General features: G+C 45.0%; 1 protein-coding gene across 2 annotated transcripts in view; it reads right to left on the bottom strand.

Annotated features, from left to right (window-relative positions):
* PIK3C2G (phosphatidylinositol-4-phosphate 3-kinase catalytic subunit type 2 gamma) overlaps positions 1-21,611 on the bottom strand; it is a 2,001,768-nt gene that overhangs the window by 1,797,847 nt on the left and 182,310 nt on the right. For both annotated transcript variants that reach the window (XM_069228485.1, XM_069228486.1), the window contains exon 5: positions 3,573-3,684. In XM_069228485.1, coding sequence (XP_069084586.1) covers positions 3,573-3,684 — 112 coding nt within the window. The remainder of the gene's footprint in view (positions 1-3,572; positions 3,685-21,611) is intronic.

Here is a 21,611-nt window from a genome sequence, read left to right as displayed (position 1 = left end):
CTTGATCTGCTATGGAGGAGGTGACATACCAAAACATACCTTTGTCATATGTTATTACATGCAGCATTTTGCTTAGCTTACTTTCAAAAGTGCCTTTGTTGAATAGCATGCATTTACATCCCCAATCAAAAGAGATGGAAACAGCTTGGCATTATTTTTGACTTTTTCTTCCTATAGACACTGTAAAGGCTTATGAAAACAATCTTCGAGAGGGGTATACCCTTTTCTCACTCACAACCAGTTTCCTAGACCTTGAGGGCCAATACATCTTATTAGCTGGTGTTCTGGCTGACAAACACACCCTGTTGATCAATATTTATGTTCCAAATATAGATGCACCCTAGGTTTGCCAAGGCATCTACGCATTCATGGGCCAGGTCAAGGCAAATCTAATCCTCATGGGTGGGGACCTCAACATGGAACAGAACCATTCAGTAGACTTCACCAGCACAAAGGTAAACAGCAAACCACTTGCCCTGAGGTTCCTTCATGACATTACTGACACCTATAACTTTCAACGCATCTGGCGAAAGCATCACTCTTCTACCTCTGATGATACTTTTTACTCTGCACCCTATGGCATGAGACCAGGCTCTATTATTGGCTCCTCTCTGCAGATGCCATGCAGTAGACTACAGGCATGGCACATCTACATGTACATTGTCAGAACACTGCCTGAGCAGCCTGGTACTGAAGATACCATATGGAGGCAGTCTGGAGTGCAGCTGGCAATTTCCAGGTGAGGCCCTACATGATGCAGTGTTTCACTCTGAGTTACACAATTCCATTGTTGAGTACTTTATCCTCAACACTGGTTCTGTCTCGATACAGGCCACCCTTTGGGAGGCTATTTGCAGTGTATAAATCTCCAAGCTTGCAGGCATATTGCAGGACATACGCTCCAAACTCCCTCAAATCGAGTTCGAGCTGCAAGACATTGATGCAAAGACTCTCAACCCACGGTTTCCCTTAACTGCACAGATGCTCGGTCTCAATGTCCGAATTCTGGGAGCTGACCGAAAGGGAAATAGACTATCTGGGAAAACGCACCATTGCCAGATGGTAAAGAGTATGAGAACAACCTGGCAGTACTCTAGCAAGGCTACTTTGCCCCAATCACCTTAGTGGCTACATCAGTATGCTGTATTTCCCCACAGGTGAAAATGTCTCAGGTAATGCAAGCATAAGGCTGAACATCTATGCTATTGCGAACAATTTTACTCCTCGCACACATCCAGTAACTCAGCAGAGTTTGCATTTATATATCCTAAGGCAAAATGTTTAGCCTGGAAGAAAGCTACATAGATCATTAGTGAAAGGAAGCTGGGCCTTACTGGAACAAAAATTCTATTATTGGGCAACACTGATGAAAATAATTAGCTTTTCAAAATGCTATAAAAATTGGAGAAACAGTTGGTTCAAAAGGATAGCAACACAGTAAAAAATAAATAGTACCACAATTACAGTGCAGGCAATGGACTGACACTAATCAGGAGGAAACAGTCTGTGCTTGGTCCTTGCTCCAGAGAAGAAACTGGACGAAATGTCGATAATTCAAGAGTAATTTCTGTAATTTTGTGATACTCTTTTGACAAGAAATCACCAAACATTATGCAGTTAAGTCCATTCGTGTAATTAGTAGTTTGGCACAAACGAAATAAAAATCTTACTACAGTACCATGGGGGCAATGAACTTAGCGAGTGTGAGTGTCCGCTGCTGTTCGTGGTCTGTTGCAGTTAGTGCTATTTTCTTAGCACAAAATGCATCTTTGGGTCCTTTCTGGATTTGAGGGTGCATTTTGTGCTAAGAGATAGCATGAGTTACGCTGTTCACGTCATCTCACAATTTCACGTAATTTTGGTTTAATTTTTTGTAATTACACTACAGCAATTTACGTGGGTTGCACCCATCCTTACTTCTGTGGCATATGCATTCCAGTCAGTATGCTACTGTTGTGTTAAGGTTAGTAAGGTTGCACTAGTGCCACATTTAGCTATTCCACATGGTGGCTTAAGTTGGTAAAATGGCCCATATTACAGTTGCCTAGGAATAATGTCCACTCGGAGGAGGTAAATCCCATTAAGTTGACTGAAGTATTTCTTATGCACAGCACATGTATGGAGCAAGCAATTTCTCAAGATAGTAGATCATTTAAAGGCTCATCTCAGTTTTCATATGGGTTCTGCACCAGACTCAAAAACATCCCGGTTTCTTCTCAAAATAGTGCTGTTCTGGGTACATAATAGGTCATACATGGTGAAAAGGGTGATGGTTTCATCTGTGGCTTGTAACATACAAGTCGATGTATTACTGCACTTGCATCTCTATTTGGAAAACTGGGCTACCAGGAGATCATTCCATGTGTCAAATATCAACAACATCTGCAATATATGTGTTAGAGGTACATTTAAATCTCTTGAGCAACTTAACTTCCATGCAGAGATATGTCTCTAAAATATGTTATATTTTTTATAATGGTGCAAAACAAAAGTAGACTACATTTTCCAAGGTAGAGCCCAAATCTAAACTAGTTGAGTGAATACACAATCAGGATGATTATGAGAACATTTATGGTCCAACATGCCCACTATAACACTCTTGGATCGAACGAGGTATCTACAACTTGTTAGGGTTATCTTACATCAGGTGTATTATATACAACCTTAGATAAATTCATAAAATGAAAACAGATGAAGCACTTGTGTTGTGTTATACTCACAATCACTGAGATTGTCACCCAAGCCAGATATTTTGATACAAGATATGAAGCACCTCTAACAATATTGTTGAATTTGACTGTCAATTTTCATTAAAGGGATGATTGCCAAATCTCTTCTGTAACAAATCGAAAAAGCATATGCTTGCCTCTTGCTTAAATAGGGTATATTGTGGTATAATATGATTCAGCTTCTTCTCCTTGAGCAATGGCTGCATGATCTTACAGTAATGAGCTAATGGGCCTATATGATAGCGACATGATTCACTTCATGAAATATATTAATATTTTCACTTACTTACAGATACAATTGGAATCATGTGCAAAGCTTTCTGTAGATTTTGTACATCTATCACATTTTCTATAATTCTACATGGAGTGTTTGGATGCTCTTAGCAAATTATATTTAATGTAATAGTATTTGTTAAAATGCAAAAACATTGACTTAAAAAAAAGCAAGGTGGAGACACCACTTTATTTAGAATCTCACTTTAAAATAACACTAAAAAACAGTATGGTTGCAGTTCACTAAGGTTTACCAGAGATCAAGCTTGTAGGGTCACAGAAAACCATATCAAAATTAGTGATATATGAAAATGCTGTGGGCTACCCATCTAATGAGGTCTCTTTCCTTCACACTGGAACTAAATTAACTCCTTTTAAACTGTAGTAAATGTATGCTAATTTTGTCAAAAGGGACAGAATATGTTTGTATCAGCTCAACTATTTTCAGTAAATATATTACAATGTATCCCAACAATTCCAGTAAATTAACACATCAACACAGAGGGTAAAATTAATAAATTTGGTGATAACTAAATTAAACACTTGAAAGGAGTAAAATGCAGTACTTACTTTTGTAAAAATTCATCAGAACCACACCAACCTAGAAAATAATCTTCCTGAGGTGGATATCGGTTTGTGTGATGGAGGATTTCCCTAATGCAGTGCCTTACTAGGCAGCCAGCTGTAAAGAAAAACAAGCTCATTATAAGCTGAAAAAACATAATCATGAAATCTATAGTAAGAGATTCCCGAAAATGACAAACTTAATAGAAAGAATATAATGAATATTATTTAGCTTGGAATACGCAGATGATGTCTCTATAAAAAAAAAAGTAGAATGTAATGTAGAAAACCATATATTTAGATTAATACAATGTAAAGTATTTCATTGTAAATGGGTTCTTGCAGCAGAAAATAGTCAGTGAATCTAAAATTTCGAACACAACTTAATATTGTTTTGCTGTAGCTCTAATAATTTTCCCAACAAATTTGTTCACCAACCAAATTTGATTGAATTAAAATTTTCAAATCGTCAGATAATAAATACTTTAATCTGAAGGGATATGGAGCATCGCCTAAGATTTCTGTGCACCACTGAATTATTCCCTGCCTTCAGTTCACTGTAGGATGAAACACTGCTTGGGAAATGGGCAGGGAATAATACAAAATAAGTGCGGTCAAGTAGTACGGATGGGTGAACCAACACAATGAACATAAAAACGAATCTGGGCCGTGGAAATGGAAGCAGTTCGGATCATAGACCATTTCCCATTGTGACACCACCCTTCTTGGAAATGCCATTTGGATTTCTAACAGATTGGAATTGTAAAAGACATTTATGACTGGTATAAGCTAGTCGCATGAGGTCGGTCTGTTGGCCATGTGCATTTCACAATAATAGAAGCTGACCACAGAAAAACTCTGCTGGTGGTAAGATTAGAAACAGTCCTTTATGCAAAGTGACATGATGGAAACACAGACAAGACATGCCATTGTCAGCAGTCTGTGCATGAAGGACCACATTGTATAAAGAGCAGTATTCAAAAAGGCTGAGCGGTCGGCTTTTGATTCGACAAAATGACAAAAGTAGCAACAAAGTTCACAAAACCACCCTAGACTAGTGAACCATGATTTGTCTTCAGATCTTAAAAATGGGAGCAGGATTATATGTGCAGCAGTAACAATTGGCTGGCCTGCATGAAAACATGCTCCCAAATAAGCAGTTCGTAAAGGACCTGCGTCAGCAGAATCTCTCCATATTTGTAAAGTGGCGTGGGTCATCATAATAAGAGAGTTCATCAAGAACAAAAATGTAAGTAGGCTCCTGCAGTATCTAATGTGAAACTTTGAGGCAGACTCCTTTATTCTGAACCTCAATATTCAATCTTCATTGGCCCTCTCTATTGGACAAGAGTTAGTTTTAATAAAGTCATACGCAACAATGAATCTGGCAGGCTCTGTAAGCAGAGACCAATACGGCCTGTACTTTTTTTGTCCCTCATGCAGGACTTACAGATGCTCTAGGAAGCCACTCAGATACACTGCAGTTGTTCACAGATTTTGGAAATAATGGAGTTGCTTCACTTCTTATCGGACAAGGGATTTCATGTTTTATACTTCACAGCATCTAAGACTGTCGCCGTTGGTGGCGAGGCATAAACTCTTAACCTGAATAATAAATTATGTATATAAATGGAGGAGTTGAAATGGAAGTGGCATTAGGAATTCAAGATGGCCTTTCTTAAAAGAGTGACGGGGGATTTGATTGGATTTTATGCCAGTCATCATAGTAATAGAAAGAACTATCTGTCAGGTGTGTTTGAAGTAGCAAACCTAAAAATTGTAATTGTGTCTTTATTACCAAGCCATTCAGACTCCTTCCAGTATTGAAATTGTTTCTCTGTGATGAAGTGTTGGTGGTAAGCTGAGTTGTTCCAGAGAGAAGCTCTGCTGGGGAATTGCTTTAGCCTTGGAAATAGACTGTGGTAGTTGGACTCTCGCTCCTAGGCGAAACTGCTGGTTTAGGGATGACAGCAAGTTATGAATTTTTTAAATAAAGAGTCTATTTCCATAGAAAACAATGGACTTGTTGATGTTAAACAAAGTACCTGGTATGCGTCAAAAATAAAACAGCACGGGTGAGCGTGCATCGGAAAAGTCAGTAATGCGTTGATTCCTTACTCGCAAGTGAGGCCATGCTTCATTGTTCTCTGGTTGGGTAGACAATGCATCATTTTTCTCTCCCCCAAGAGAGTGATGCCTCGATTTACAGGCAGGCACCTCGGGTCCGGGCAGATTCACGTTGATTTTGATGCCCAGCAATGATGCGTGCAAAATCCAGCCACACAGTGATGAGGAACCGTGCTGGATTGGGCCTGCCTCAATTTCAGCAGCCGAAAGCGGGTGCTGTGTCATTTCTCCAGGTGCGATGCAGGTGACGTGTCAATTTCCCAGCCACGATGCAGGTGGTGTGTCAATTTCTCAGCTGTGATAAAGGTGGTGTATCGTTTTTATAGCTGCGATGCATGTGGTGCATCAAATCTTTCCCTGCAAGGCTCTTGTGCATGGATTTTGGTCCTGGTTCCACCAGCTTCACCTTTCAAGGGCCCAGGGAATAGAGTGGGCACCACTTGGCAGGGTGGGAGTCTTAGCAGAGAGTCCAGGTGCTGGCAGAGGAAGTCTTTGATGGACCTGAGACTTCACAACAGGAGGCAAGCTCAATCCAAGCCCTTGGAGACACTTCACAAGCAGGAATATACCACTAAGCCCAGTCTTTGTCCTCTTTAAGGCAGAAGCAGCAACTGTAGGCCAACTCAGCAAAGCACAGACACAGGCAAAGAGCAGTACTCCTACTCCAGCTCTTCTCCTTGGCAGAGGTTCCTCTTGAGTCCACAAGAAATCTAAAGTCTGGGGTTTTGGGTCAACTACTTATACCCATTTTCTACCTTTTAAGTAGGCAAACTTCAAAGAAAAGTCTCTGTTGTTTACAGGATCCTGCCTTGCCCAGGCCTGACCCCAGACACACACCAGGGGGTTGAAGGCTGCATTGTGTGAGGACAGGTACAGACCTTTCAGGTGTATCAGCTCCTTCCTCCCCACTCTCACCCAGGAGACTCACCAGGATGTGCAGGCTACACCTCCCTTTACAAACAGCTCAATCATCCCTATTCCACAGTCAGGCAGAGGCACAGAATGGTTAAGCATGAAAATGCCCACTTTCTAAAAGTAGCACTTTCAAACTGACAATCTGAAAAACAACTTTACCAAGAGATATATTTTTAAATTGTGAGTTTAGAGACCCCAAACTCCACATCTCTATCTGCTCCAAATCGGAAACTGGACTTAAAAGATATTTAAAGGCAGTCCTCATGTTAACCTATTGGAGAGATAGGCCTTGCAATACTGAAACCCGAATTTGGCAGTATTTCACTATCAGGACATGTAAAACACACAGTACATGTCCTACCTTTTTTAAATACACTGCACCCTGCCCATGGGGCTATGTAGAGTCTAGCTTAGGGATGCCGTACATGTAGTAAAACTGAAAGTTTGGGCCTGGCAAGTGGGTACACTTGCCAGGTCGAATTGGCTGTACAAGATTGCACACACAGAAACTGCAGTGGCAGAACTAACAGATGTTTATAAGGCTACTGATGTGGGTGGCACCAATCAGTGCCACAGGCCCACTAGTAACATTTGAAATATAGGTCCTGGGCACCCATAGTGCACTTCCCTAGGGACTTACCAGTAAATCAAATAAGACAGAGCATATGCACTTTGGGCACTTTACCACTGATAACCAGTGCTAGAGTTCGAAAGCCAACAAAGACAGATCAGAAAAAAATAGGAGGAAGGAGGCAAAAGGTTTGGGGATAACCCTGTAAAAAGGGCTAGGTCCAACAGCATGATAAACCTAATCTGTCAGTACCATGTTCATGAGAAACGCCCCCCAACCCTTGTTACCTTGGAATGAGGTCTCTAGTTCATACTCCGTGGTGACACGAAGGCAGAGTTGTGCAGCAAGGTGATGTGCAGCATAGATGGCATCTGGAAGGAATGCCTCTGATAACCTTGTCTGTGTGAGATGTATTTATACAGATCTTGTAGGATCCTTGACGCAGGTACTATCCCAAACAATTGATAAGGAGGCAGACTTGTGGTGGCAATTATGCAAACAATCCCCAAACCATGTACATTTTTTTCCTGTCACACGTAAGTGAGAAAGGGACATGACGTCTAAACCTACGTGTATCACTTGATTATGACTTGAATAGGGACACCTTCACAGAAAGGCACTGATAATGCAAATCAAAACATTTCTCTAACTATAAACAATAGCAGCCATGTTAAAAGAAATAATAAAATAAGTGGACTAAGACAGAACAAGCTAAGTAGGTTAAGTCCAGCAGACTGGACTATGGCAATGCACTCTAGGCCGAAATCAACTAAAAACTCATCCGTAAATTGCAAAACATCCAGAACGCCGCCAGATTGATGCTCGATCTACCCCAACACTGCCACATCTCACAACACCTACTCACACTGCACTGGCTCCCCATCGAGAAAAGAATCACTTTCAAAATCCTCACCTATGCACACAAAGCCCTCCACACCACCGGACCTGCCTACCTTAACCAGTGACTCAACTTCAACGTACCCCACAGGAACCTACGCTCAGCCCAGCTCTCTCTCGCAGAAGTACCCTGCATCAAGAAAACCAGAACAGGACGACGCTCCTTCTCCTACCACGCCACCACCACCTGGAGGGCCCTACCCATTAGGCAAACCACCTCCCTCCCCAGCTTCACAAAGGAACTGAAGACTTGGCTTTTTAATCCATTTCCGGTACACGCTACACCCCGACCCCTAGAGCCTTGAGACCCTAACGGGTGAGTAGCTGCGCTTTATAAACCCTGATTCATTGATTGAAAAGTCACTAGGTGACAGGAGCACAGGCCTGCAACCCAAAAGGCTAAGCTAACCTCCTAAGTCCCAATAAAAGCAAAACTGGATTCACTACACCCTCCCCATGACCGGAACAGGGATGCTAATGCCTATAGAAGGTGCATGAGTCAAGGCTAAAATGCTCTTAGCTACAAACAGGCTAAAACTAATTAAAACCAAGCTAAAATCATACAAAGAGATAACATGTTGACCATGACGGCAAAACAGGTCAAATGCAAATCTAATTAATAAGGCAATTTGGCATAACATTTTCAAACTTTGAGTAAGGCCAATGGTCAAATTATTTAACAGTAGTCGTGATCTTGAAGAACGTCTTCAAAGTTATTGAATGGAAGCACATCCAGGAATGACTCCACATCATCAGATCGATGACAGGATTGGCAGACGGATCCACAGAGCAGAAGCACGCAGAAGGCAGCATCATCCATAGTGCCTAGTGGAGCCAAATAGTTCACAAGAGGTGGCTCACAAGTGACCTCTCACATCAGCCTCAGTCTGATGGGGGACGACTGTGAATGAACCCTCATCAGGAACATCAGCAGTTCCTTGTTCACAGGAGGCACTGGCAGAACAGCAAGACAAACTAATGGTAGACACTCGAAGAGGCACCAAGTGTAATGAAAGAGAGACTTCACGCACCGCAGGACTGGTCAGAATGACAGTGACCAATCATGCTCCAATTCCTCCAGCAACAGAGTACCAAAGAAATGTACCATGCAATCACAGCACAGCTGGGCTGGCAGTAGTAGCTTTATCAGTCCACTTAGCTGAGAAGGCACAAACACTGCATATTAGGAATAGAAGTAGCATTATCCCACCAATCAGTTCCAAAGTAACAGGAAAGCCACCAAACACACTTGAAAAGAGTGAATGGATGGCAGATGGAATGACTCCAAAGACAGTCTGGAAAATGGAAACAAATCCAGACCCAACAACCTTAAAGAAATGTACAATCACCGTAGTGCTTGAGGAGTTGAATATTCTGGAGACCAGCTCTCCAAAGCGCTTGGGGAAGTTGGTATTTAATAGGGGTTTGTATCTCAGCTGATGATCTCGCTATCTGGAGAGCATACGTTTCTCGGGCCGATGTCAACACCACTTGTTTTTGGAACAGGCACACCTTTAGTCTGCTCAGCTTGTCATAATTTACATTAATAGTATCAATATGAGGCCACATTTCTGCAACTCTTATATCTGGGTGGGGGGGATAGAACCTGTTTACAACAAGTTACAATTTGAGAAAGTGAAATTGCGTAGGCAATTCCTGTTCTCATTCTGCAGCAGCTCTCATTTTTCAGGGCCACAAAACTTCCAATTGAAAGTATATGAAATGATAGACGAATCAAAGGGATGGGAGTACCCTTCAGAATGTACACCAAGTTCATGACCCCCGCAATGCAAAAGCCATGAAGTGACACCTGTTTGCAGATCATTATATAACTAACAGTAGTCTCACATTCGCTGTCACTCAGAAAAACCTCTGTTTCGCCGTTCAGACATTTGAACTCGAAAGGCAACTTCCACTCTTCTTTGATATAGCTATCTCCTAGCCATTCTTATCTAACCACAGCTAAATGTTTCAAACATTTTGTGAAATGAAAGGTGGAAATTGGCAGATTTATAACGCCATGTATGAGCCATACTGTTGATGGTGTTTCTGCTATGGCGAAAGGCAGCTTTTTTAACTTTTCTATGTTGAGCATGGTCTAACTCCCTTCCTTATTAGCCATTATCTGTTGTTCCCTGGACAAATGAAAATCAGCAAATAAGTCACTTCTGTTAATGTGTTTCCATGGGATGCGGCCATTTTTCAGAATCTGTAGCGTCCAACCCAACTGAATGATAGAACGCAGCTGACTTTGCCCATGTTGTCATTTTCACTAATAGGAGATACATCTAGTCTATTTTTGGTCCTGAAGAAGCGTCACTGGACCCGTTTGGGCCTCTGGGAGACGCAAAACATGTTGACCTTCACAAGGGATGACGTGGAAATTCCCCACCCATTTTTCAGAATCTGTAGCGTCCAACCCAACTGAATGATAGAACGCAGCTGACTTTGCCCATGTTGTCATTTTCACTAATAGGAGATACATCTAGTCTATTTTTGGTCCTGAAGAAGCGTCACTGGACCCGTTTGGGCCTCTGGGAGACGCGAAACATGTTGACCTTCACAAGGGATGACGTGGTAATTCCCCACCCTTTTGTCCTAGAGTGATTGATCATTAACTCTATTTCACTCTCATGGTTTTTAATCTTGGCCTCTGACCTATATTTCGACTATTAAATAGACTTCTTCTCTAGGTTCAGTGAGTCAATTTTAGATTTCTTTCTTCTGATCTCCTAACTTTACACACACACTTAGGGTCCTGGCATCATCTCAGATAAGAACTCCGGCAAAGAGCCCCCCCATTTGGGGTGGTGCCCGTCAGACATTGTAGCGCCAGTCTGACGAGGAGCAATTCCAATGATGAAGCATGACACCCATTTGGGTGTGTGAGGTTTGTGCTCCTGAAAATAGGACCCTCCTTTCGCTACTGTTTTTCTCTCTATCTGGAACAGTGTACTTTTCTTTATTTGCATGTTGTAACAGGGACATGTCATACTGTATGATATCGCAGATGACACTATGGCCCTCATTACAAGTTTGGCGGTCTTATGGCGAGACCACCACGGTGGTGGCCGCGAAAAAGACCACCAGTGATGGTGGTAACCTGCCCACCGTATTAAAAGCCGACAATGAATACCGCCAAAAAAAAGCCACAAATCCAATACTGCCAGGACACTGGCAGGCGGGAAAGACGTGGTTCCACCACCATGCTGACATCTTTCCGCCCACCATATTATGATACACAAATACGTACAGCAGTCCTTCCATGGCAGAAAACCATGGACAGCCGAACCGTTGCGGACAGAACACACTCCTGTCAGAACAAACCACCACATTGGAAAGTTCGAAGACCCCCCCACCTGACACACACACACCAGGCATACCCACTCACAGCACTATATAACACATCCACACATAACCCACAAGCCTTTGTGACAAAAAACACTGATTGAGAGACAAGAGCAGCTACAATCACTAAGCTAGCACCTACATACTAGTGGAACATATACACTTCACACTCACCTCTCAACTGCACCACCAACACAATAGACACATCACAACTACACACAAAAACCACAATCTACCAGCACTCACAAACACCCCCACACCAGCAAGCACCCTACACTGCACCATACATACACACACAATACCTACCCCCCAATACAACCACAACGTCACGTCAAAAGCACCCATGCTTCACTTGACGAAGTGAGGGTCATTGTGGATGAAATCATCAGGGTAGAGCCACAACACTTAGTAGCACAAGTACATTAAACCTCCATAGCCAGGAAAATGGAGCTATGGCAGAGAATAGTTGACAGGGTCAACTCAGTGGGCAACCATCCATGCACAAGGAAGGACATCGGGAAGAGGTGAAATGACATACGGGGGAAGGTGCATTCCATGGCGTCTAGGCACCAGCTGGCAGTACTGAAGACTGGCGGTGGGACCCATCTCCTCCCCCAGAGTTCACCTCATGAGAAAAGAAGGTCTTGTACATCCTGAATCCTGAGGGCTTGACTGGAATACCAGGAGGACTGGACTCAGATGAGTAACTAACACTCCCCTGCCACTAATTCATCCTGTCCAGCATGCTTCTTCACCACCCAAACACTCCCCAAGTCAGCCCATCTCCCATGGCATCTCCCGCCTGGTCACCTACTGCCCCTCTCCTGCATGCCACACCACCACCCACCCCCAATGCCCACACACTCCCTGCCAAGTGCACAGATAGCACTGCCAAGTACAATCACTAGAACTCCCACAATGCACTAGCCCATCCACAACAAAACCTGCAATATGCAAATCATATCACACCTCTTGCATGTATGACTATTGCACTATCTACAACAACTGGATGCTCCGACTGAGGACCACTACATGGCAGTAACACCAATGCAATGGCACTACACAATGCAATACTAGCCCAGACACACCACTGTCACCAATCCTAAGGGCCACTACTCCGGGACTACTACCCTGAAATTGACTAATCCTGGCCTTGAATGTAAGAAGGTATATTCCATGCACAACAGGCACAGACAGGACAAACAGCCTTGCACACACATCACCCTCCCAATTGGACACCATGCTGCAATGTACAGCCATTCCAACTCACATTTACCAAGCCAGAATGCCTACCAGCTAACAGGACAAACCTGTCATGTGAACCATCACGCAGGAACAGTACTCACCCACCCAGCTGCCTGGCTCACAACAACCCCAAGGAGCATGGTACAAGTCTTTATCCACCATCTACAAACAGTGTTAGCTGTGCTGCACCTGGAAATCTAGTCAGGCCACTGTATGCATCTGACTAACAGACAACCATACATACCCCCAACATTTAACTCTCTCTCACTCCATCCACAGGCACCCCTGCCACAGCCACCACAGAAAGGCTACCAGAGACAGACAGCCCTACTCAGGATGAAGGCCCTAGTGAGGACAACGCAGCTGGATCTCTGGACACTGATGACCTACCTGGCCCATCTGTGACCCCTGGTCAGTCTAACAGTCCCTGCCTCACCCTGCCCACATCAAACATCCCACACCCTGTGACATCATCTCAGCCAACCCTTCGTCCCCAAACCTGTGCCCCAAGGACTGTGTAATCAATTGTGTGCCCCATAGTACAGGGACCTGAGTCGACCCCTCACACCAATGAAGGTCCTGGTGAAACTGGGAGAGGGCACTGTGGCAGGGGCACAGGCACATGGGGGCAGGGGGCGTCTGAGAGAACCTGTGGGCCAGAGGACGAGGCAGCCAAAGGAGGTCTCTGACCAGGAAGCCAACTCCCAAGTCCTGGGAGCATATCAACTATCCCAGGACAGGATGGGTCAGATCATTAACATGTTGGGGAAAATCATATGCTGCAGAGGGAATACCACCAGGAGGTCATGCAGCAGTATCAGGCCTGCAATGCCACCGTGGCCTCCAATGCAGGGGTGCTCAGGGATCTCACCACCATCATAAGTGCTTCCTCCACCACCAGCAGGCCCCTTCCACTAGCCATATCACATCTGAACCATCAACATCTGCAGCTGCTAGTGGAATGGAGGCCCTGCCAGGGGAACCATGGGCCTCAAGCACCCCTCCCTCTGCAGCGGAGGAACCCCCCAACAAACGTGAACTTCCATCCAGATATTCGGCTGCAGCCGCTGCCAAGACAAAACCCACTGCCAGGAAGTGACCCTCACCTGATTACTCTGCCTTGTGTGCCACTGAGACACCCTGTTGACTGTTCAATAACATTACTCCATTTCCCAATGGCCCATGGACACTGGACCTGTGCTACGTACATCTGTTCCACCTACTCTGAGGATTCCACCTACCATGACTCCACTCATCACCTGTTTGCCACTCTATTCACAATAAACATATAGATCACATTTGACAGATGTTTGGTCTGCAAAATGTCATGTGGGTATGGTGCCATAATCCAACCGGCAGTGTAATGGACTGCAGAGGAAGACATCCCCTGCAGGAGACACAGTACAACAGAGCTGTCCCCGCGTAGATGTAAGGGAGTTACTGTACAGCCACATACCAAAGTACATCCAAATATACTACCTGCAAAAAGAACATGACAGAGACTACAATCAAGATTGTAGGCATGGCACTACACAGAGCACATATGCAGTTCATACTTGTCATGTCCAGTGTAGATACCCATCTAAACAGGCCACAAAACGTGACATGAGAACAAGAGAATGCAGGACACATAGCACAACAAAGGCATTTCCATAGGAGATGTGAATCTTGCAACCTGCAGAGAGTATACATGGTAGAGATGATCCATTTACAGACATTACCTTACATGCATCCAGTCACCCCCTACAGCACACACATAGGGATAGGTACACAGTACACCACCACTGATAAACCTATCAGGAGGACCATTGACAGCAAACTATGTTGAAATAGTACACATGCAAATACACACAGCATACCTGTATGTTTCTGGAAGTACCGATTGATGAGCTCTTTCCTGGAGTGAGCTCTGTCCTGGAGTGAGCTGCACCTTCCTCATCTGCCTCCTCATCACTTTCCATTTCTGCATCACCAGCCACTGGTCCAGCTGCCTCCTCCTCATCACCTAGTAAGGGTATCTGACGTCTCCGGGCCAGATTGTGAAGCATGCAGCAGGCAACTATGATCTGGCATACATTTTGGAGACTGTAGAGGGCGGCACCTCCAGAGACGTGCAGGCACCTGAATTTGGCCTTCGGGCGGCCAAATGTCATTTCTATTACTCGCCTCTTTCTGCTATGGACCTCATTGAAATGGAGTTCCCCTTCAGTGGGAGGGTATCTCACTGGTGTTAACATCCAGGGAAGGTTAAGATAGCCGGAGTCATCTGTGCGCACAAAGGTACGACCTGTTACAATACAGATACAGGCACAGGGAAGAATGTGGATAGGTGCTATAAGAGAGACACATACAAACGCATACATACCAATGAGCCAAGCTCTCTCTATCTGTAGTTGTGCCAGCATGTGTGGGACATTGCTGTTCCTCAGAATGTAGGAGTCATACACTGATCCAGGAAACTTGGATGTGACTTGGGAGACGTATTGGCCTGCCACACACACCACCTGCACATTGTTTGAGTGGTAGTTTTTGGGGTTCCTAGTCAGCTGTTTGTTGGCACTGGGAGAGACCAAGGCTATATGGATGCCATCTATGACCCCTATCACATGAGGGATGTGTTCCACATCATATATGTCTGTCTTTACATAAGCCAAATCCCCTCGTTGGAGGAACCTGATGTAGCTGTCCATGTGTTTTACACAAGCACACAGTACATCCTTCAACACATGCCTGAACATGGGGTGTGACATCCCTGCTGCCAAGCCCATTGTAATCTGAAAGGATCATGTGGTAAGAAAGTGTAGCACTGACAGGACTTGAACTGTGGTAGGGGTGGCATAGTGATTACAAATGGCAGGCAATATATCTGGCTCCAACTGGGTACATAGATCCATGATGGTCTGACGATTCAGACGATAGGTCTAAACTATATGCCTCTCCTCCAGGGTTGCAAGGTCCACTAGTGGATGGTGCATGTCTCAATATCCCCATGACAGGGTATCTAGGATAGAGAGGAAAGAATGTATAATGTGATATGGACACTACACGTTAGCAGAACATATCAAAATAACACTTGTGCTGCTAACACTGTAGGCATGATGCACACTGCTGACACTTAGTATATTGGGCATTCTGAAGTAGCATGGACTCCACCCTTGATGCACATTGCTGCCCCTTATCTATAGTTTCTGACATACATCACATATGTCAAGTTCCATATGTGGTACACTGACCTGTCCTGGACTGAGCAGGTATGTAGTCAAGCCATTTACCAATACGTTGACAGGGACATTCAGCCGACTTGTAACTGGACATGCTGGTCATTAGAAAAGCAGCAACAAAAGGTTGAATGTGTCATGCATGTCACAAGTATGTGCCAAACCATGAGGCACAACTAAGGCCTACTCTGCATACCGCCGAATGGGGTGTATGGAGCACTTATGTTGCTGCATCAATGCATGATATGTGCCTAAAATGGCAGCCGCCGGCCCTGCTGCACAGGACAGGTGGCAGTTACCTAAGTCCGCCAGCGTATGTCGACATGGCGGTAGGCGGTGGCAACTCCACATTGCTGCCTCTGGGGAGCTGGGGCCAATGGCGATCATCACCAGCGGTGACAGTGCTGTACGGGGCGACTGTGGCCATCATTTTCTGCAGCCTTGCTCACTTGACTTCTGACATTCTAGCAAGCAAGCAAGACCCCCACTATGTGAGCTACTGTGTACTGTATCTGAGAGCCATCATGTAATGTCCTGCAGGTAATATGGCCCCTGCCTTCACCCAAAAAGCTGGAAGAAGGGGCCCTACCCCTGAATGGACAGCTGTATGGGGCACCAGAGGAGTAGGTGAGCCCAATGCCATATTCATGTGTGATGGAGGTGTGAGGGTGCATGGCATATGTGTGCCAGTCAGGGAATATATGCATGCAGGGGGCATGGAGTTTAGGTGTGTGAACCCCGAGGTGGGAATGTGTGGGCATGTGATGGGTCTGCTGTTAAGAAAGAATGCACTGCTGTTGGTATGGGGCCAGTGTACATGACTTTCTCCTTCTGTCTGTCACCCACACAGGTCAACGCCCATCAGAAGAAGGGCATCAGGTGTGCCATCGCAAGTGCAGTCCCTGGGGATCCATGCTCGGTGGAGCACCCATTGTCGCAAGCGGTGGGAGGACCCGACAACCTGGGCCCTGAAGACCACAGAGGCCCAGCTGGGGATGCCGTTCCAATGAGGGAGGCATGCCCATCGGACCCTGACGCCCCTAATGGACCGCATTTTTGTAGTTACATACCCGAAGGTGGATGGGCATTTGCAGGCAGCACAGCAGCCACAAGAGGGTGAGTACTGACTGGATCCTGGGATTTGCCTGTCCTTAATTGGGATTGTGTGCCTCAAAACTGGAAAAGTGCCAATGTAGTTAATGCTATGTGTGCATAAACATTTGGAAATTGGCAATAGGCACCTTGGCAGAGTATATTTTGTAGATGTGTTCCATTGCTCACTGTCAGTGGATTAACATCTTCCTGTTCCATACCGCTACAAATCTATAATGTGGAGAAGCGCAAATGACATAGGCACATGTGTGACTTCATCCTGCCCAGTAGCACCCAAGCATTGTGTATGAGCAGCTCCCTCCATCTGCATTAGTGGTTCTGAGGTGTCAGTCCACTGCCATCTGTGTAGCTACCTGTATATGCAACTGTGTGACTGTTCTTTCATCACTGGGACTATGTGAATCATGTACTGTTGATGGAATGGACAGATTGTGGGGCCAGCATTACAGTTTCACCACAGAACAGGCCTTCATGGGACCGGACTATTGGCCTGAGAACTGACTAGGCATATATAGGTGATCTGCTGACTGCAGGGTATGTGTAGGTAGCCAACCTGGAATACTGAGACATGTAGATATGATGTGGTCTGATTGCCCTGATGTTGCATTCCTAGAAGCAATAATTGTGGGGATGTGCCCTTTCTAACTATGGGTTGGTACTGGTGGTGGTAAGCGCCCTGGGAGATCCCTGATGTGTCACCATAGTGTGCATATGACATGTATGACAAAGGCCTAGCTTGTCCTCTGCTGCATTGCTGACTGACTGCCTACATCATGTCGACATAGATAGTTGGGAGCACTTCAGATGGCCTGTGACTCTTACCGCTTGGCTTGGATATTAGGTTGTGGCAGATTAGGAATGGTTTGGGTATTACAGACACATTGCGTGTTGATGTGACTGAACTGTTGCAATCAGTCTCCTCAGGCTGCTTATGTGGTAGTGGGATATGTCTTAGGTGTATTGGCACTGGGGTTTGTCCATGTGTGCCTCATGCATGCAAAATGTATTGCCACCTGCGACGTGTGTTGTCTGGCCTCAGTGACAGTGTTTACCAATTGGTATATGGTGTGTGAGGGTGGAGTTGTCATGGTGCATAGTCCAACTGGTTTAACTGCATGTGTGGTGACATGGGAAGTGGTCTGTTCCAGAGGTGCATCTGGATACCCCCACATGCAGCACATGTACCATACCTGCAGATACCACCCCAACAGACAGTCATTCATCTAGCATGGTATCTCCAGAGAACCTCCTTTTTCCTTCCTATCAAAACACCTAAATGCCCGCACTCACCCACCCAACAGACACCCAGCACACACAGGCATTCCACGCAAACACCTGCACTCAAGACACCCACAAAGACATCTTACCACCACTCCCTCTCCCTCCACCTCCCAAACCCTTTTGCCATTGCTGCCCCGGTTTGCAAAGAAATGTTTCCTATATGAGTTTTCCCTGTTGCCTATCCCACCCCGTGAGACCACAGAGCGCTCTGTGTCCCCCCCAGACCACAGGTCCAGCCCTTCCACCTCCAAGACTTCCCCTGCCACCCCTGCTAGTGCCCATGACCCTCCCCCTGCCATAAAGTTGATACCCCCCAAGGCCAAGAACCCCCCTCCCAAGGCCAGACCCAAAGACTCCCCTGCCCAAACCCAAACCAAAGGACCCCCCCAAGTCCAAGCCCAAACCCAAGGATACCCCACCCAAGCCCAAACCCTCCCTCCAACCCATCTTGCTACTGAGGTACCTGCCCTTTGATGCCCCTATCCTGTGGAGGTCAATTTGCAGCCAGGAGACAAGTTGGGGCACAGTGAGGTACCTAATGTGCCTTTGGCACCTCTGACATTGGACTGGCCTGTGGCCTTGTAATGTACATAGTTCTATATTTTAATTGAAGTTCACTATTTAATACATCTGGGTCAACAAGACGTTGGCATCCATCGTACACTACCTTTTGTACTCCATGTCGGATTAGTGTTTGAGGCCCTTAGTTTGTGCGTGTGTGTGACAAGTGTGTGTTAGTTGTGCATGCTGTTGTGCATGGCCTGCATGTATGAGTGTGAGGCCCTGCCATCAGTCCCACTGTGATGGGTGTGTATTGTGTGTGGGATATGATTGTGTAGTTACATCCATGTGTGTAGCTATATTGTGTATTGTTCGTTGTGCAATGTGTTGTGTGCCAATGTGTGGTTGTTGTGTGTGCATCCTTATGTGAGGTGATGGCTTTGTCATATGCGTTGTGTGGGCATGGTGTGACATATGGTACATTGTATGGGTGTGTGATGGCATTGATTGGTTGCAAGTTGTCATTCCGTGTTGTTGTCATGTGTAGGTGTGCAGTGCATTCGCTTGCCAATGCATTTGTGTAGTTACGGTTGTCATGTTTTGTGAGTCGGTGGTGTTGTTTGTGTGTGTTAGCCAGTGGCGATGATGTGTGTGTGTGTCAGGTGGTGTGTGGTTGGCACATCTGTGTTGGCCGTGGTGTGTATATTTTTGATGTGCATGTGTGTGGTTTGTGAGCGTGTGTGTATGTAGCTGTATGTGTGTGTTGGTATGGGTGTGTGGTTGAGTGTGTGTATGCATCCGTCACTGGCCGTCCCAGCTGTGTGTGTTGTGTGCGTATGTTCTAAAGGCTTTCCCTCCAGTGGGTGCTAGGTTGCCTTCGTTGTCGCTGTTTCCGGAGTTGTAGTGCGAGCAGGAGCAGTGGGAGGACTGAGTTCTGGTTCCATGGCGGCTCCGAACGTGTCTGTTCCAGAAGGTGTCTCCTTTTATTGAGTTTGTTTCTGCCAGGGGCTTTTGTGACAGTGCAACCATTACAGAAACCTTGGCGGTGTGCAGCCTCATAATGGTCCCCGCCAGTCTGAAGGTGCCTACCACCATCCACGACGGCCTGACCGCACTGGCAGTCTATTGGCTGTAAACTATTGGCAAGACTAACATGGTCATAATTTGATGGTCTTCACTGCCAACACAGTTTCCGGGTACCACAAAACTTGTAATGAGGCCCTATGTTATTAAGGGTGTATATTCTGTTGGACAGAGCATTCATGCAATTATCGACAGCAGCTAAAGCTTTTTCCATATTTTCCTTATCTATCTGGCTTAAACATGCAGCTGCTTCCATTTGAGAAAGCTTTCATAATTCATTGCATATGGCATAGAGGAATCAATTACAGGGTGTTTTTCTGGGACCCAGCAAGAAATCTTGAAAATCTACTTCCTCTGATAGGAGACTTAGATGTTATTTAACTGCTGATAAGGTGTTAGTGCGTAACCATTGGTGGCATAGTTTACCCACACTATATGTGGTAACTATACCCAAGTGCTGACCAAGACATAGCAAGGGTCCAGCCGGCTAATCTTGAAACCGCCCCTCCATGAATTCATAAAACGCGCGTGTCACCCATTTGTGTCTACTGGCAACAGTAACCACCCGCCGGGACTTGAAAGTGTGGAATTATAGGTACTATTCTCAACCCAAGCATTTAGTTCTTCCTCTGTGACATTTAGGAGTGATTGTCAATCGGCAAATTTGGCTGGTGTGGGAGTACTGGGGACATTAATTTCCTTTTATTTTTTTGCTAACCCTAAGCAGGATGTCTGTTGAACCGTGTCATTTAAAAATATAATAAGGATAGGAATAAGACATGCTTTAAGCAAAGCTTTCCTACCCTGCATTTGCCAATCTTGTGTTCCCTATACCCTCTTTACATCAATGGTGCTCTTCCCGTATTCATAACCTTCAACAGCAGGTCAGGAAACAAAGCAATCTGAATAGATCAATTTGGTGTCAGTTAGCAAAATATTTCACTTTTTTTAAGGTGGTAAATTGAAATAATAGGACTCTGCATTTATAGTGTCATGCCCAGAAAAGTATAAACATGTTGTTGTGTAGTCATTTTAGCTATAGTTTTATACACGTAAGTTTAGCAAAATGGGCCTGCCGCTGTGCACTTTACCCTAGAAATGTTTTATTTTAGCTTTGTTACATTATTTTAACAGTAGCCACATTTGCAGTCTTGTTTTATTTTCTCTGTCTAGCTGTCTTTCGCCTAGGTCAGCACTGTGTTCTTAATCAAGACATCTTTCACTCTGTGCTCTTCTCAAGGCTGCAGTAAGATAGGTTGCAGGCAAAAGTGGTACGCTTTGTCTCCAATGTTCTTGGAAATATACACACTCTTATGTGGGGATCATTTCTAGGAACATCAGCTGTTTTATTATAAAAACACTACTTTGACCCATGTACATTAGAGGGAGATTCAAACCAGATGACCACGACTATATGCTGAATGCTTTGCTGCAGCTGCTTATGCAGACTACAGGCCTCTTGGCTCAGGTACGACAGATGATGTCTTCCCAGGGGAAACCTGAAGGGCAGAATTGGAGCTTACCATGCTGTGCTCTAAGATAGCTTAGGTAGGAACTCTCTCTACAAACTTTAGTGACAATATGGTAGCATTATTCTTGTGTTTTACTCTCCTTGTCACAATCTTAATCCTATTGTGCTTCATCGTCCTAGTTATTGCAATACATGCCTTATGATCTAAGATGCAGTTACTTCAATAAACCTTATTGAACTATACTCTGCCTCCGACTGTCCTTGCATATGTAAGA

Source organism: Pleurodeles waltl, chromosome 4_1 (assembly GCF_031143425.1).
Source record: "Pleurodeles waltl isolate 20211129_DDA chromosome 4_1, aPleWal1.hap1.20221129, whole genome shotgun sequence".
Lineage (NCBI taxonomy): Eukaryota > Metazoa > Chordata > Amphibia > Caudata > Salamandridae > Pleurodeles > Pleurodeles waltl.
Note: the sequence above shows the minus strand (reverse complement) of the source record. Positions and strands in the feature narration are given on the sequence as shown.